General features: G+C 42.3%; 1 protein-coding gene across 3 annotated transcripts in view; it reads left to right on the top strand.

Moving 5' to 3' along the window:
- Window positions 1–16,400, top strand: part of LOC120742741 (disco-interacting protein 2 homolog C-like) — a 74,792-nt gene extending 58,392 nt beyond the window's left edge. For all 3 annotated transcript variants that reach the window (XM_040046166.1, XM_040046165.1, XM_040046164.1), the window contains 9 exons: window positions 23–153; window positions 1,967–2,135; window positions 4,688–4,858; window positions 6,072–6,133; window positions 6,219–6,276; window positions 10,306–10,380; window positions 10,633–10,807; window positions 10,890–11,013; window positions 12,588–16,400. In XM_040046166.1, the coding sequence (XP_039902100.1) occupies window positions 23–153; window positions 1,967–2,135; window positions 4,688–4,858; window positions 6,072–6,133; window positions 6,219–6,276; window positions 10,306–10,380; window positions 10,633–10,807; window positions 10,890–11,013; window positions 12,588–12,840 (1,218 nt within the window). In that variant the 3' untranslated portion in view covers window positions 12,841–16,400. The remainder of the gene's footprint in view (window positions 1–22; window positions 154–1,966; window positions 2,136–4,687; window positions 4,859–6,071; window positions 6,134–6,218; window positions 6,277–10,305; window positions 10,381–10,632; window positions 10,808–10,889; window positions 11,014–12,587) is intronic.
- The last annotated feature ends 1,957 nt before the right edge of the window (window positions 16,401–18,357 follow it).

The following is an 18,357-nucleotide window of genomic DNA, read 5'->3' as shown; positions in this document are numbered from 1 at the left end:
TCTCGTCTCCTCTCTGCTCCAGATGTCCCATAATGCAGTTGCAGCCTTCTGTCGGTCAGTGAAGCTGCAGTGTGAGCTGTACCCGTCCAGAGAAGTTGCCATCTGTCTGGATCCCTACTGCGGCCTCGGCTTCGTCCTCTGGTGTCTCTGCAGGTTGGTGCAGCTCCTAAATGCATCTCCACCCACTTACAAACCATTAAATATGCATTTTACACTCTTTGAGGATCCTCCAGTCATTTCATTTTGCACTTCTTTATGTTAAAGAATGGATGGTCCAAATCAAAGCAGCACAGATATGAGCTTGTACTGTATGTAGCTGCAGTAACTTAGTATCCCACTTAAGACAATGTGTATTATTCAATCACATTCAACATAGCTCATCAAGCAGCTCAGAGCAGATAAGGAGGACAGGAACTGGCAGGAATGGCACAGAAAATTTTTAGTCCCTATTCAAGCTAAGCACTCTGAAACACTCCCGCCGTGATTTGAAGGATGGAACAAAACTGTGTCCGAGGTGCAAAATCAAAGGCACACCCACCGTACTCCCAAAGTAACTCCCAGGTTTCCAGAAAAGTAAATAAAAGCAGATGTTTTGTGAATCGTTAAAGCCCTACATCTGTTTTAAGGATTAATACTCTTATTTACCCTCTCAGGCTCAAATTGAGTTTTTGTTGCTAATGCACAACCGAGTCCTGCAGTGGTACTTCTGAGTAAAAAAAAACTCATAAAATATGTACGTGGGGTAATCAGGTTGTTAGTTTTTAGCTGTTGCAAATCGGCAACACCTGCCTCGAGAGGGTTAATATATATTTATGTATTTAAGTTCATTTTAAAATGCTTTACATCTGTTTCATGACTTCATCTTTCTTTGTTTTTTCATTTAATAATGTGTGCAGTGGGTTTCAAACCTGAGCTGCATGCACCACGAGTACTGCAGCACGCTGCTAAAAACAAGCTTGCATGTTGTTATTTTGAACACCCTCCTGTTAAATGGGGGGGAAGGAAAACCTTAAGTTGAACAATGCTTAAAAACTGCTTCACTATATGGATGTAACATGACACAGGCTGGGAACTACAGATTGGAGCTGCCCCCTTTCTTTTACTCTTGCATTATATTGCATGAACCTGTGGATGCAGTGACTCATTGTGTTTGCTGACAACACTTAGTGGCAATTTAAGAAATTCATAAATAAATATAACTTTTTTATGTTGAACATTTAAAATGTTCTAAAGTATTTGAGCATTTCCTGCCCAGATAACCTGAATCCACTCCTGGAAGAGTTGGGTAGAGTTGTAAATAATAAATTGTCTTACTCTTTGAGTGTAAGACAATTTAAGTGTTTATTGATGTATTTTCAGTAAAAGGGGGGAAAATTAGCTTTTTAACATGGAAGGTTTGGTTATACTCATCCCTGCCTCACCTTCTTAAAATACAAGAACAGTGATTTGTACTTATTGATAATAATAATAAGTAATATTAATGTTTAAAGGTCTCCGTCTGAAACTCGACAGTCTTTAAATCGTTAAATCTTGGCTCCAGCCTGCAGGTCTGCTTACTTTCAAATCTTCTTCTCATAAATACTCAACTCGTCTGGAGCCGATATCTGCTGCTAAATGTCTTCGGAATAAAACAAATCATCCTCGGCTTGAGGATTTCACGTCGTCCTCGCTGACAGTAGCTCACATTTACATCAGATTGTTACACAACCCTGTGGTGCTGGTTGGCCGGTTTCTCAGGACAATAAATCATTCGTCTTAGTAAGTGTGACTGGTTATAGAGTGAGTGAATGTTCGTTTTACTGTCCAAACCAGTGCAGTACATAACCAGATCATCAACCCTCGTCAGTCTCCTGATGTTGTTAGTGCTTGTAAAAATGTCGTCCATTTTTAAATTTGTGTTATTGTTCTGAGTCGGCACATGCAGATCCCCGACACACACACTGAAAAGCCTTTGTGTTGTCTGCAGCGTGTATTCTGGCCACCAGTCCATCCTGATCCCGCCGGTGGAGCTGGAGTCCAACCCAGCGCTGTGGCTGCTGGCCGTCAGCCAGCTGAGGGTGCGAGACACCTTCTGCTCCTACAGCGTCATGGAGCTCTGCACCAAAGGACTCGGCCTGCAGACCGAGGCGCTCAAGGTCAGCACAACAGTGAGACGAGCAACGTGTCGGTTTCAAGTTCTGTCTGTTTACATATTTAAGGCCATTTTCAAACATGGGAGGTTTTGCAGAAGGCTGCAGATGCAGAAGAGCGAGCTGCAAACAGTCCTTCAACAGTAGAGACAGAAATCCCTGATATAAAATATCAATACAAAAAATGAACTTTTTGTTCTGATGACATTTGCAGCTTCTGATAAACATAATGTGTCCAGCCTCCAGTTTGCTGCTGTGATTAACTGTAGGACAGAGTCTGATGGCTGTGCAGCCTGGTCGAGGCCATCGACTGAAAAAAAACATTCTATCGACATGTTTTTCTTCATCTAGATGTGATATCTTCAATGTTTTTATTACTTTGTGTGCAAAAGAGAAGCTCTGTCATGGCCCTGGTTTTTGTTTTGTTGGATTAGAGTTCAGGCTTCAAGTGTTTGAAGAGTTCATTTCTGTGTGACGAGCTTCAGTTTCCAGCCTGTGTTTTGGTTCTTGTGGTAGTTCAAGTTCCTTCAGTGTTTCCCTGCTTGTTTTTCCCTCTCTCTCATCTTTATGCCTCTGTCCTCATGTCTGCTGTGTGTCTTCTTGTTTCCATGTTTACTGTGTTTTCCTTTGGATTGTTTCCTCTACTCGTGATAGGTGGGAGTGTTCATGTCTGTATCACTTTCCTTTGGTTACTTCCTTTACTTTTTACTTTTGTTTTCTTTCACGTCCTGTGTTAGTTTTGCTTCCTGTCTCCCTCTGAATGTCCTGATTGTCCTGTTACCCTCGTGTTGGTCCTTCCCTAATCAGCCCTCCCTGTCTATGAATAGTCCTGTCTCCCCCTTGAGCCTCGATTATGCTCTGCTGCAGACACAGACAGCTGGAGACACGACAGTCGCGCAGTCATTCCTGTTGTACTTCTTTAATATTCACCTGCTGGACACATGCAGGTGGTGCATTGTAGTGTAGTCTCTGTAACAGCATCTGCTATGCTCCAAACATTTATTTATTTGTTTCTTTACTTTCTGACCTCTATTGTTTTGGATTCTCTGTTAAGAGATGTTAGCAGTATTTGGATCCTCACCCTTACAATCCACACATCCTGACATAAGAACAATGGACAGCACTCGTATACATCACACAGTGAAAGAAAAAGCCAGACTCACTGTAAATGTTTCATGCAGCTTGCCTGCCTCGTCCACAGTGCTGCAGGCACTGTGAAGTTCTTGTTGAGTAGAGTGACTCTACTCCGAGCCTGCAGGTGGATCTGCTTGGAGGAGTCAAAAATAAAAAATGAAGACTTAGAAAACACAGCTTGCTTGCTTTTAACAGGAACCATGAAAATAGAAATATGACCGTCGGTATTTACTGAGCTTCCCTAAAAAATCATATCAAGACAGGTTCAAACCTGTAAGCTGGCCTGTGTGGAGTTGAATGTGCTGCGTGGGTTCCCTCTGGCTACTCCGGCTTCCTCCCACAGTTCAAAGACATACATGTTAGGTTAGTTGAGTCCATACTGGCCAGAGGTGCGAACGCAGAGTAGTTAAAGCACCTTAGAGAAGATAATAAAGTGCTGTGTGAAAAGGTGAGTGTGGGTTGGAGTGTAAATTGCTTTGAGTGGTCGATCCCCTACAGTTCAAAGCCTGCTCTGTAAAACATGGCCTTCTAATAGATTTATGTTTTTCTGCTGGTCCATAAAGATGTCAGGACCATGTTTTTCCCAAAGTTAGACTCAGTCAGTGGGAACATGTACAAATATGTTATCTTGCAAAAGAAGGCACACCAACCAAGTTCCTCTAGTTGTTGCTCTGTTTATCAGCCTCTGTGAGTTTGTTGTGTCAGCATGTAAACAAGCTCCCCACCTGCTGCGAGTGCTGGTTAAAGTGGATCTTGACGTTTCAGCAAATCTCCAGAGCAGAACTGTTGCCTTGTGCTCTCAAAGATGTCTGAGTTGTCCGAATGTGGTCACAGTGGCTAAACCTTCAAAATAAGACGACGGAACAGTAAAATGACACAGCTGATAAACCCACAGCCTCCATGTGAGTGAGCAGACAGCAGCTCCACCTAGTCTGACACTGCTTAGCTCACTTCCCTCACGCTCTCCTCTGCTCAGCGGTAATAAACTCTGTCTCCATCTGCTCAGCCCGAGGACACATCTGAAAGCTGGAGTTACAGACACCGACGCCTCTGATTGGTCACGGATAGAAGCCACAGAGTTAATTTTAGTGACTATCTGTCTTTAAGTTTCCATGGAGACTGAGCGTTAAACGCTGAGAGAAAAGCAGAAACAAAGCACTTTTTTCTTGTCTCCTTTACAGCTACAGATGAAGCAAACTTTATACTTTTGTACTTTTTTATTTTTAGTCACAGTTTTTCTTTTTTATGTAACACCTACACAAGAAGGGATTTGAGCGTCGTATTATTCTGGTGAACTAAGTAGGTTAAAGAGGCAGAAAGTCAGAAGAAAAACTTTATATTTGAAAGGGTTTTTCTCTCATTCCAGCAGTCCACAGCCGGACTCTCTGGGATTAGATATCATTTTCCTTTCGTCTCTTTCGCAGGCTCGGGGTCTGGATCTGTCCCGGGTTCGAGCCTGTGTGGTGGTGGCAGAGGAGAGGCCCAGGATGGCGCTCACACTCTCTTTCTCTAAGCTCTTCAAAGACCTCGGCCTTCACCCGCGCTCTGTCAGCACAGCCTTCGGCTGCAGAGTCAACCTGGCCATATGCCTGCAGGTAAAAAGCAAACCAGCTGCTCCTGCAGACTATTCTGTACGTGCAGTTATCACAAAAACTTGGTAGAGTTCAGATGGAGCTTTGCACTCAACGGTTTTATCCTTCTAAGTATTCTGCAGCTTAAATTCTTTGAATTTTTATCAGTGGGTTAGGGATGTTCCTGCTCACTGATTTCTAGTCCCTAAGTAGGAAAACTTGGACAAGGTTAAACTTTGTCTAAAGAAATATTTGAAACTGTTAATCAGATGGTTTGACAATAAAAATCACATTTTCTAAGCCACTGAAAGCTGTTACATCGCACATACGCAGTGTCAGGTTAGATTACCAAATGCACCGAGGATGAGCAATGCACACAAGTGGCCGTATTTCTGATTTGCATGGAAATCGTGCAGATTTATTATCCCCAAAGTCGGTCTGTCTTAAGGTGGAGCCGAGATTTATACAGACAGTGGTTAATGGATATCAATTGTAAGACTTCCTCCCGCGTGCACTGGTAATTGCTTATCAGGAGATCTTCAGACAGACTACCTTATAATAAGAAATCATAAAACAAAAGCCCAATCATGACAAACTTACTTTGTGAAAGTCGCCAGGAAGTCGTCCAAACTAGCGCTCCCATCGTCATTGTTTGGGAGCTTTTGTCATGATATCCTTGCACGTGAAAGCAAAATTAAATTGAAAACTTGTAATCATAAATCAGTAGATTTAACCCAGTTAGTGACCTAATCTTCCTCATCTTTAGAGTTTCCTTTTGAAATTTCCTGGATTTGCTTCCTCTGTATATTCGCATAAAGGAATCTGTTTGTACCTCCTTTCCTGTGCCTCCCCCTCCCTCCTCTTGTGTCGGCACCGAACCCTTTGTTTTGGCACCACAGTGGCTCATGTGTAGTGCTGTTGTCTGACCCAGGAGGCTCCTGGTTTTAAGCCCAGGTCAGGGCTGGGCTCTTCTGTTGGACTTCAACAGGTTTCCTGAATCCTGCGACTATTAATAATCCTCATATGAGGATCAGTTAAACGTAGAGAGCAAATATCCCTACAATATCCCACTTAGCTTCACTTCTTCTTAGCTTCTTAAACCAAAAATAGTATTTTTTTAGCTGCTTCTCTCCCGTTTAAGTTGTTGACCCACTGTACAGTCAGCTCATCGCTCCAGTGAAACGCTGTCGGAGAGTTTGGGAAACTAAATCTTTCTGATCACTGTGATTGGCTGCAGGGCACTTCAGGGCCGGACCCCACTACTGTGTACGTAGACATGAGAGCGCTGCGTCACGACAGGTACGGTAACCTGTCAGTAAGTCCCGTCAGCCGTCTTCCTCTCGCTTTACTGCAAAAAGTTTTGACGATAACACATTTGTTCCAGGGTTCGATTAGTGGAGAGAGGTTCTCCTCACAGTCTCCCCTTGATGGAGTCTGGCAAGGTGAGTGCATTAATATTTATACATTAAAATTTGCATGTAGTTTCAAATCAAATCAAAGCATCCAATCAGCATAGTGCTAAGAAGTACAAGAGGTTTCATTAAACCCCACAAAAGTTCAAGTTCCACATGAGAGGCGAATCATGAAATTTTAGGTGAAACATGAACCGACACTGAGCAGCTGACAGCAAATTACCAAAGACACGCCGGGATGAAGATGTAATTTTAATGGCAGCACGTTCCAGGACTATTCTCTGCTTTTCACTGCGTGTCCTCCCACATTCAGTGAGTCAAAACAGACAGCAGGTTTGAGTCGATGACGAGCCTTCAAATGTTCATCCTCCCTTTCTGTCGGTGGGCATGTGGGAGGAGAGAGACGACTATTAGATAGCTGTCAAACATGCGTGCTTGTCCATTAGTGCAACTGCAGAACTGCCCGACCCGAAAAGTTTTACAAGTTTTAGATTAGGATTCATGTGGATGTGAGGAGGAAGCCTTAAACGTACCCTAGAAAACCCTGTAACGTATCAGACCATTTTTATTTGCGATGTCTGAGCCTTTTCCAAATCTCTGCCTCAAAAGACAATTGAAAGATTTCTTTGTGGAGGCCTCTGGGTGAATTTTATGCCAAATCTAAAGGATGCGGTGCTTACGCTCAGTGCCTCTCAGTTCATGCGCGCTTCGAGCTCAGAGTTGGAACTTTGCCACTTCTACAGCCTTCAGAGTGACTTTGAGCCGCAACAAAGTCTAAAACAGACAAGTATAAAAACGTGTCACCCATCATAGAGTTGAAGTAGCCACAGAGACCAAACCCCCTTTTTTATAGCAGGCTGTGCGCATGAGGTTAGAGATTGAGTAACTTTTTGAGCCAGTCCTCTAACGTTAGAGGAACTGTAATTTTTTTAACTTCCATGTTCATTTTTCAGTCTCTAGAAACTCTTACTTAGCTCAGCAAAGCTGCTGTTTAGTCACTTTTTACGTGTAGCAGGAAATAAAAAGGCTGTCTTGTAATGACGGCTTTATTATTTAAATAAAAAAGGTTTGACTCTCACATGTGTTACCACGACAATGTATACCATTTATTATATAGGAAACTATTTACTTCTTGATGTACAAATAACTGTGACAAAATGCAAAAAAATAAAGACATTGCAGCTACTCATGTGCACCTGGCAGATGGCAAAGGAAGAAAAAATCATAACCTTTGGTAAACGGCTCGCCCACATTTAGTAGCTGCAGACCAGTGAAACCAGGTTATTTTTAGAGTACATTTAAAAAACAGCAAATGCTGAACAGCGTGTTATTTGAAGCTTATTTCTTTGCATTTGTCTTTCCATGTATCAGTGAAAGGACAGCTGCTCAGCAGCCTTTTTGCCTTTTGCTGCGGCAGAAATATGAAACTCACACTAGGATATTTAGTGAGGTTTAAACAGTGATTTCAATGCTGTAATTAGAAGAAACATCAGTGGTATAAATGTTTAGCAGACTAATAAAATTAGTTTGGTTAAAGTCAGTTTATGTGGTGAAAAAAGCTCAACGTGCCACGTCATGTTTCAAATCACCGTGAACTTTGCAGAGTCGGTGAGGGTCGAGTGTTTGGGACAGTGCCATAACATTTCTAATAAAGAAGGCAGAGGGCACCTGACTTTAAACAGAAACCTATGGAACCGTGCTCATTTTCACTTATTCACTGTTGCTTATTATTTGTGATTTACGGTGCTGCATTATTTCTCTTTACATCTGTTTATGGTTTGGCACAAAGGGAGTAACATCGATTACTGACTCCAGACTTCATACAGCTTGTAACATCATGCTCCTCTATAACTCACTCCTGCTTCTGCCCCTGAAAAACATAAATTGGTGACAGTAACATAGATCGTATGTATGTCGCAGATTTCTTGGTGTTTTAAGAGCAGGTGTGACATGCCTGATCTACAGCGATACACAGAAAACCAAGAAAACCCAACAGTCAGATGAGCAAACACTTTGGCAACAGTGGGAAGGAAGAACTCTCTTTTAACAGGAAGAAACTGGGACTGGTTGGGATGGAAGACACGTTGTGCAAAACACATGTTGTGGAAGAGAGACGACTCCAAACTGGAATTTCTTTAAAATCAGAGGAGTTGCCACTGGTGGCCATTGGAAAAGGTAACAAAGTTGTTCTCCATGACCTCTGGAAAAAGGTTAGCCTTTCTCATATGTAGGACAGAGCAGGAAATCTCCAGCCTCAGATGTGTCGTGACTACTGGAAATACTCTGGTTTAGCAGAGAGAGATGCCTGGAATGAACCTGCAGAGGGCAGGACACATGGCACCTGCTCACTGTGAATTCAGAGGACTATCATTTGTGTTTTTTCTCATATGGGCTCAGTCAGACTTAACACAAACTTTTTTAAACTGTTGGAATGAAAGCTTTCATTTCCGATCTGTCAGATATTTGTGATTTTAGATAAAGAACCATTCGATATGTTCTAGAAGAGTTCAAGGCTGCAGCATCTGTGTGAAAGTGGCTTTAAAGTGATTGGAATGAGCTTGATGCTTTTAAAGGAATGAAATGAAAGTGGCGCTCTGGCACTAAGGACGGGTTTTTGGTCCATGCCGCCCCCTTCTCACTCTCTGGCGTGTTTACTCCAGCTCTGTCAGCCTGATAAAGACATCAAACCTCCCTAAAAAGCTTTTAAAACTGGTGTTGGCGTTGAAGGTCTAGTGATACGTTCCTGAATACAGAGCTGTACTACAGCAACTCGGATCTGCAGAGATACTGATGGCTGAGCAGCACTTACTTCAGTTTCATTACTGAGCTCTGAGCAGCTACGTGAGACCAGCAGGAGGACTGACAGCAGTGCAAAATGTCTAAATATTAAGAGGCAGCATGTCTGCGGGATTTGATTGATTGACATGTTGAAGCTCTGAAACTAAGACTAAGCATACAGAGTCCAGTGTTAAGATGTTGATGTTAAATTAAAGCTGCCAAAATAAACTGTCTTCGGTTGAGACAGAAGATTCTAGATTTCTGTTATTTCCATCTTCAGCTCATTTATATTTGGTGGTTTGTCTCCTGTGGGAGCTGCAGCGAGGGCTCAGTGGAGAACAGAGAGAGATGTGGGATGGAGGTGGTTCCACAGCAGCTCGCAGATGCACAGTAACTGTTCGTAGGCTGAAGCAGTTTAAAAAAGGCACCGAGAATTGTACTTTACAATTGGAAGAAGAGTGTCAGCTGACAAAACAACTGCTGTGGGCTACCACTGAGATCAGCTAACACCATGATCAGTCTGTTAAAACCTTTAGTTTCTTTATTCATTCAGGATATCTCAAGACCAGAACCTCGGAAACCAGCAGTCCACAGAGAAAGACTTTTCTTGGTTAAATACCAAGACAGGGGTTTCTGAGTCTGTCTTCATTTTGATCAAAAGTTGTGAATTTGAACATTTTTCATGAGTTTCTAACCTTGCATGCTTGGTTTGATGTTTTAAAGCTCGCTGAAGCTCGTGCTTTTAGCACATGAAGTTTCCTAAACTCTCCACTGTCCCGATCTGTCCTGAAAGCAAACTGATGGATCTTTTCTTGGAGCTCGACGAGTCGTTCACGTCTTCTTCCCCCACGTTGACACACAAAGAGAGGACGTCATGATTCAGGGCTGGTCATCGATCGGCACGCTGTTGTTTTTGACTCACTGCATGTGGGAGGAGGAGAGAAAACTAATGATTGCTTTCCACTCAGTCCATCGCTTCTTTTATCGCTTCACTGACACGATGTTTGTTGTGTACGTGCAAAAACATCAGAGGACTTCTGCTCGGTAAACATGATAAATGGCTGTTATTTGAAGTGCATTCACATCCGTTTATAAGGTTGTTTTATGTATTTTATGTCCGAGCAGCTTTAACAGGCGATGGTGTGAACCGACAGTGAAATGTAAAGTGTTTTTAACATAAACAGCTGCTTCTATTTGTGGGGCTGTATTCCTGCATGAGTCAGAGTGAAGCAGGAAGCAGGGAGATTGTTTGATTCTTTATTTTTACATCTTATTTTTCAGATCCTGCCCGGAGTTCGTATCATCATCGCCAATCCGGAGACCAAAGGACCGCTTGGAGACTCGCATCTCGGAGAGGTCGACAGACACGACCCGTTTCTTTCTTTTCTGATTGTCTTCTTTTTCTTCTTCCTGTTCTTTCTTTGTTTTTGGCATTTTTGGGGCAAAATTGTTGAGCTCCTAACTCAACCTAAGAATTTATGAGCAAGAGTCCTGTGATTTATTCCATCGCTAGGCGTTCAAAGTGTGATTGGTTTATTAAAAATATATATTTTTACCGACCAAAGAGTAAACTCAACACAGCTAATCATAAATTTTACTGGTATGCAGATCTGGGTTCACAGCGCTCATAACGGCAGCGGTTACTACAGCGGTTACGGTGAGGAGGTTCTTCAGTCCGACCACTTCAACTCCAGACTCAGCTTCGGAGACACTCAGACCGTCTGGGCCAGGACGGGCTACCTGGGCTTCCTCCGCCGCACCGAGCTCACGGACGCCAACGGAGGTTGTTTGTCTCGCTGTGTGCAACGTGTCATCGCCCTCATCGCACCGTGACTAACTGTGTGTCTTTGCGTCTGCTTGAACAGAGCGACACGATGCTCTGTTCGTGGTGGGAGCTCTGGAGGAGGCCATGGAGCTGAGAGGGATGAGGTACCACCCCATCGACATCGAGACCTCCGTCATCCGCGCACACAAGAGCATCGTGGAATGGTACGTGTAACAACAGCAGCAAAGTCTTTGAAGGATATTAAACGACCACAAATAGCATGTAACAGAGGACGATAGTTCACTGAGACAAGCAGTGAATAATGTCAATGATTCACACAGTGCTCAGTCGAACGCATTGTAATGTTACAGGTAGAGTAAAGATGGGAAACCATCATCAACAAATCCGTAGTTTAGTCCTCAACAATCACCAGAGCATCACTGAACAATAGCTGCTTGGTTGTGAGATGTGTTTCTACCAGTGTGTAAGAGAAGAAGCTGCAAGACGAAAATCTTATTAGCAGTAATCAAGCTACTTTAATCAGATCCAATATCCTGCAGTTTAGATACAACTAAAAGAGACCTGCAGTAAACTCTAAGGTGAGTCAAACCATGACAGTTCTGCCTCTGAACTAAGTGTCATTTAAAATGCATGCTGTTGATGAAATGTTCATTTTTCATTTGCAAACAAAACTTTTATCTTTTTTTGTTCCTGAACCGACACAATCGGGCACGCGAATGCCGCCAAATATGAGCTGAGAGATATATGACAGATCAGATGTTATCTGTCCGTCCACTGAGCCCCTCGTCCCATAGATGGACTCCCAGTTCCACTGTTTGCAGCTGGCAGCGCTCCTCGTTCTGCTCTGCAGCCTTAGTGAGCTCGTCGTAGAGACGCATACACCGGTTTTCCAGTCATGCTGCAGGTCGTGGTTAGAGCGACCTGAGAGCAGGCTTTCAGAGCAGAGCAGAGACTGTCGTCAGCAGCTGCTGTCCATGATGGAGGAGCTGGAGTCAGTCCAGCTTCAGGATAAAAAGCTTTAACTCCAGTCTGGTCCCTACACCCTTCCCACCCAGTGGCTCCTCCTCCTCAGTCTTGCGGCTGCTGAAGGGTTTCCTAATGAAGGCGTGGATTAGAGTCTGTTGTGGACACAAACATCTCCAGACATCACGAACGAGTGATTAATAGTTATTCCAGGTTTACTTTTTAAAGCTTGAGCTTTAGTCGTTGCCCTGCGCCTCGCTCTTGGCTTATTGCTTTTATTACTTCTTGGCCTTTATTATTGACATTTAAAGCAGCAAAATAGAAACTAAAATCAGTTCTGAATCTGTTTCTGAAAACATGAGCATTAATGTGCAAAGTGTCCATGAAAGGCACTGGATTGTGTTTATTACTGTAGTTATGTGTAGTTGTTACAGGATGAGGGTTTAGAGGCTGGATTGGAACTGAGTTTGAGTCTCGGGTTTACCACAACAGGATCTCATGAGAAAACTGTGCTAGCTGATTAGCACAGGCCAAGCTCTCTTTGTCTTTACGCTGATACTTATTAGCTGCTGAAGCTCCACCAGCTTGTTGTTGTGGAGTTTTTCTTCCCTCAAGTGGCTGAAAAGGGAATGAAAGGAAAATTCTGTTCCGTTCAGCCCGTTTGTTTTTCAGTCATGTGATTCTCTGTAGAGCTCCAGAACAATGAGGCGTGGCACGTGGCCTTATTTAAACGCAGCATTTCTACTTTAATGCAGCTTTGAATTGAGAAACCACTCCAGATGTTACACTTCCTGCACGTCTCTGTCTCCATCAGTGCGGTCTTCCCCTGGACCAACCTGTTGGTGGTGGTGGTGGAGCTGGAGGGCTCTGAGCAGGAAGCCCTGGACCTTGTTCCCATGGTGACAAAGGCGGTGCTGGAAGAGCACTACCTGATCGTGGGCGTGGTCGTGGTGACGGACATCGGCGTCATCCCCATCAACTCCCGCGGCGAGAAACAGCGCATGCACCTCCGCGACGGCTTCTTACAAGACCAGCTAGACCCCATCTACGTGGCCTACAACATGTAGCCTGAGTGTGTGCGCGCTTGTGTGTCTGTGTGTGTTTAAGAGAGAGCGAGCATGCGTTTGTATGCTGTGCATTTCGCCGTTGTTGTTCATTTATTTCCCAGAATCAAGATGTACTGTATTTTTGAACCTGCATATGGTGTGGTCTTAAGTCGTCTGTTTTCTTTCTAGTCGTGTTGTGCTGGTTGATTGATTGATCGGTTGGTTGCTCAGTGGTGTTGCGACCATTTTTACACCCCCGCTTGACCTCGTGACCGTTACCAGGAGCTCGTCACTGTAGAAAGCCTTAGGGGAACACTGTGTAGGGGGCGCCGGCTCCCGCCGTCACACCGCGTGTCGTTTTAGGAGGTAAACGTAGAGCGAGAGAAGTACTAGAGCCTGTACCTGTCATCATGTTTTACCGGTCGAATTAAAAAAATCCTGGATTTGTGGTATTATTTCAAATTAGAGCAGGGGCAGCCAGATTATTGTAAAAATATAAATATTGTACATAGACATAATAATCTATATGGAGAGGTACTTAAAACACAATGAGGTGTAGTAGCCCCTTTATGCAGCTCTCTCCGCCCACACCCTCTGCGCGTGTGTGTGTGAAGACTGTGTGTGCGTGTGTGTGTGTCTCTGTCTGTGTTCATGTGTGCAACAGGGACATTTTATGTCGTTTCAATGTGAATCAAACACTGATTTTAAACAGATTTTTATCCTGAGACGATCAAAGAAGAGACATTTATGTGGAGACTGGAAACACACTGAAGACATCCAAGAAACGGAGAGAAATTCAGTGGCTGTGCGCGTTTCGGTGTCCAAAGTCTGAGAAAAAAATACACCGATTTATCTTTTTTGGATCTAGTTAAGAAAGATTTGCGTCTTTTTATCTTGTGACCTTTCTGGCTAAAAAGAAAATACCACAAATGCAATTTTAGCAGCTTTCTATAAAGTGTCTCATTTAAAGCAAACGTGCGGCAAATTTTGTAACATGCACATTAAACGTCTATGATCATCTTAGCTGTCAACCAGTCCTTCAGTTACCTTCCTGAATTACTTGCAGTCCCTATAGCACCCAAAGCATGTCAAGCAAAGTGCACTGTGTGAATATCAAAGAAATGTTGTTATTATTATCGTTATTTAAAGGGAGTTTAAGGGAAAACTGTGCATCATGTCAAAGACAACAGCATCAAGGTGTTGCTGCAGCAATTTTACATTTACTACCTTCTGACCAGCGGCCAGCAAGACTCAAAGGAAACATTCATTATCTGTAATATTATTATTATTATTATTTTCAAACTGGCCAAATTTGTATGGGACACAAAAAATATGCCAAAACAAATAAACGAATAAATAAAATGTGAGATTTAATACAGCGAAAAGAAATTTTATGAAATGTTTTAATTTTCAAAAAACTCAAAAATAAATTAGTAATATGCAGAAAAGCAAGACAAAGCATAGAAATGATAAATAAAGTGGAAAATTCTAACGGAAACGTAAATTAATTGAAGAATTCAAACAAATTGAATATGCAGGTGAATAAACATAGAAACACGTTTATGACGACGTAATAAAGACGATAAAATTCAACCTTTTTAATCTCATATTAATTCATTTTTGAGATACTGTTTTATTTTTGAGTTTGGCAGCTTTTGTCCTTCATATGTCCCATATGAACTGGCACACGATGGCTAATGAGAGAAATTGGATGAACATAATAAAATATATATGATTTTGGCAGCTTTGGATGGAGACAGGTGTTTGTTTTTGAAGGTATCTTTGGTCCTCCATGTAAAGAAAATGGATCATTTTAAAAATAATTGTGGCTCTCCATACATATGAACGGTTAAATGGATTTAAAAAAAATATGCTGCATAAAATATCCTTCTCCTGACATTTATAATGAAATCCACACACGCCCTCGGGCCTTTTTTTAATGAACGAATGTGCAAACTTGGGAGACAATAATCACTCTCAATCACAAAGTAAACACTTCTCCGTCTTATTGCCAAAAAAGACGGGTGCACCCAATCATTAGTGCGGGTAATAAATCAAGTAGCTGCTTGCTGTCTGGGGAAGTAAATGCAGATGTAGCTGCAGTAACATCTGGAGTCTGTTGTGACAAAGGGAACTCCAGATAAAGTTTACATAGAAAAGCTCCTATTGTAGCAATAATCCCCCAGGGACGTTCTTTACCGCAGGGATTCAGCTGCTGCCTGTGTGCACTCTACACATATGGGATAATTATGTTTAATGATTGTTCCAGTATTATAATCTCCCAACTTTAAACATCAGACACACAGCTGTGTAACCTCTGTATGTCGTGGAATTCCCAAAGCTTTTTCAGGCCGGCTACATCACAGAAAACAAGAACGAAGTCTAAACAGACTTTTAGTGTTTTTTATTGAGTGTAAACTGAATGAACTGAGAGGAAACATGGATCGAATGTGTTTATGGCCAAACTGAAATGTTCCTGTGTTGTTGTCTGTGTTAAAGTCGTCGCTCAAAGTACGATTACAAAATAACTCTGCCTCTGTACAACACCACAGTAGATCCTGCTGTAAATGTGATGCAGACGATATATGTTTAATATGAGCGTCCACCAGTGTTTGGCAGCAAGTGCAGAACTAATAATATATCAGACAACAAACATTTCCAAAAGTTAACAGCTCAAAAAAGGAAAGTAAGGAGTCCCACAGCAGAGTGAAGAATCCCTGGCAGAGAACGTCCTCGGAGCTTTGGTACAACAGCTACCACCTGATGTGCACTGACTTAGACACTTCCTCATATGTACTGAGGGTATATAAGATTTAAAGACAGATAGTTTAATAACTCTATGAAAAGCTTTTAAAATAATCTATATCAGTTCACGCCGAGACTCTTGGCTAACTGTGACCTATGGAAGCGTTGAAACCTGCGAGACACTCCGCAGGTTGTATAAAAGGTTTTATTCAGAGCGTTGCCGTTGTTTAGAGGAAACAGTGAAGCGTCGTTTGTTTACATCCCCGTGGCTGAATCACGTGTGACATCATCTCATCGCTCTTCTTCTTTGTTTCACTTTGAGTTTTCTCATCAGTTTTCCTCCACGTGTTTATGAGCAGAAAACTTATTTTTATGCATATCAGAAGTTGCTTAGCGCTTGTTTGGATAACTTAGCAGTTTGGGTTTGTTAGTAGCAGCGTAGCGGTCATGTTTCAGTCCCTGGATGTGTGTGTGTCTGTGTGTGTGTGTGTGTGTGTGTGTGTGTGTGTGTGTGTGTGTGTGTGTGTGTATGTGTGTGTGTGTGAGGTGGATAATGTAGATCAAGACGGAAACCCCATCAGAAACTCGGAGGACTCATCTCGGGGATTGATGGGAGGGAGACTGCATGGTGTGTGTGTGTGTGTCTGGGTGTGTGCGTGTTAGGTGTGTGTGTGTGTGTGTATATTGTATGTAAATAGTGTTGATTTTGTACGGTACAAGTGTGTGTGACTTGTTTTGTACACATGATAAAAAGATTAAATGACACTTTTATAAGAGCCTGCTACTGGCTCACCGTCACACTATACAGTGCAATAAAGTGCTTTGATTGGCTAAAACTCAGACTCGGGTTGTTATTATTTGTCTGTACAAACTCTTCACTCGTTAGTTAAAGAAAAAGCCAGATGTCTCACTTTCCTCACATCGTCACACTATAACTAAAAGTCAGTTAAGCTTCAGCCTCTCCAGGAAACATAAACCATTAGCAGGTGGTGGGAGCAGACTTCTCTCTTCATCCCTCCCAGCTGATTTTTCTCCGGTTTGACTTTTTCATAATGTCTTTGTTACCGCTGGTAACACGAGCCACTACCTGCAGCCTGTTCAAGTAGCTCAGATGATCCAGCTCCTCCGGGATGGCCTCCAGCCTCGAGCGCGTGGAGGAGGCCGCAGCAGACGGGCTGTAGAAGGCCATCAGCCCGGTATCTGCCCCACCACAGCTGCCTGCTAATCTTTTCAGCTTAAACTCAGCTTCTGAAATGTGTGTTCGTCTTATTTGGATAGATGATGGGTTGTGATCTGTGTCGTTACAGTTCCGTATTTTAATTTTATTTCATTTTTAGTTTTTGTTTTCTATCAATTTCAGGTTCAGTTAGTTTCCAGAGTGTGTTGCACTTTAGTCTTTAGTGTCAGTGTTAGTTTTAGTCTTTATGATTACTGTTATGGGGGTCAAACTCATAAAGACTTAACCTAAACTCTAGCCACATTTTATTTCAGCTAGTTTAAGAAGTTCACAAAATTATTTATTTCTTTGTTCAATTTTATTTTAGTTAACTAAAAAAAAATGTTTCACTTCTAGTTTTAGTTTTTAGTTAACTGAAAGAACCTTGTTTGGCTGGTGGGGCTGATTTTTGCTTCCTCCTCTTTAAGGTCATAAGTATCAGAAGCTTCCATCTATTAAAGGAAATGACTTCACCTGCTTGGCAGTTTGTTTACGCTGGTTTTCTTCCAGCCTGGCTCTGTCTCTCTCCTCCTGGAAGGTTGGTGCCTCTCAGCCACCCAGCTTGGTTTTCATTTGCTTTGCTTTGATTGTTTTGTAGTTATCGAGAAGCTTTTAGGTTAGCTCCTAGTTACCATTCCTTCAGTTTTTCTTTAAATGCCATTAAGAAGTTTTGAGTTAGTGAAAATTATCGCTGTGTGGATATACATGCTCTGTTATGTCTGAAATGAGCCGGGCATAACAGGGTAGATGTGGACAGATTGAGGACTTTGTGTTATTGTTGCCAGCTGCTATTTCTTGCAAATCTCTGAAGCTTTGGGCAGTTACGTCTGAAACTCACCTGGTTTCTGGAACAGTGCTCAGATTTCAGTGTGCGCGTACTTATTCTCTTTAAAACAAGTATGAGCATCAAAATAAAGGTTTTATCCAAGAAAAGAGACCAAAGGAAATATGAAAGTAATGCAGAAAAAACTACTGAAAAATAAACAGTTTTGATACCAAGCCATGTATCCTGCAACTGTTTTGTTTGTTTGAAGACCCTGTGATCTTCACTGTCTTGAGGAAAAAAAAATGTTGTCCTTCTTTCTCTCTTCTCCATCTTTCCCAGAGGTTTAGCAGATTTGGGTTTCTTGGCTCAGTCGCCAGCTTCCTCTTACTCACTCAGATTATTAGCTGTAAACAGTATTTAAAGAAGAAAAACTTATGGACAAACAGAGTAGAACTTCAATATAAACCTGTTTCTAATTTCTGTCCTCTCGATCTGATCCAACATTGTAATCAGTGAAATCTTCTCTGAGGATTTAGAGTCAGAAATGACAAAATGATGTGTGGGATCGACGACGGTGCTGATGGATGGGGTTTCCTCCCCTGTTCCTCCAGCACGTTAAAGTCCATGCGAGGCTGAGTTGGTTTATTTCGCTCTGTAAATAGTTGCACAAACAGTCAGTGGGAAAAAGCTCATTACTCCCAAAGGAAAACACATTTAGTGGATGCAGGTTTAACCTCCAAAGGCCTGAGAATTTAAAGGCACAGCTCACCACCAAAATCAGATTCACATATTTTTTCCCCTGGACCATCCA

This window comes from Simochromis diagramma, unplaced genomic scaffold (genome assembly GCF_900408965.1).
Source record: "Simochromis diagramma unplaced genomic scaffold, fSimDia1.1 OVJJ01000434.1, whole genome shotgun sequence".
In the NCBI taxonomy this organism is placed as follows: domain Eukaryota; kingdom Metazoa; phylum Chordata; class Actinopteri; order Cichliformes; family Cichlidae; genus Simochromis; species Simochromis diagramma.
This window is presented reverse-complemented; position numbering and strand designations above follow the sequence as displayed.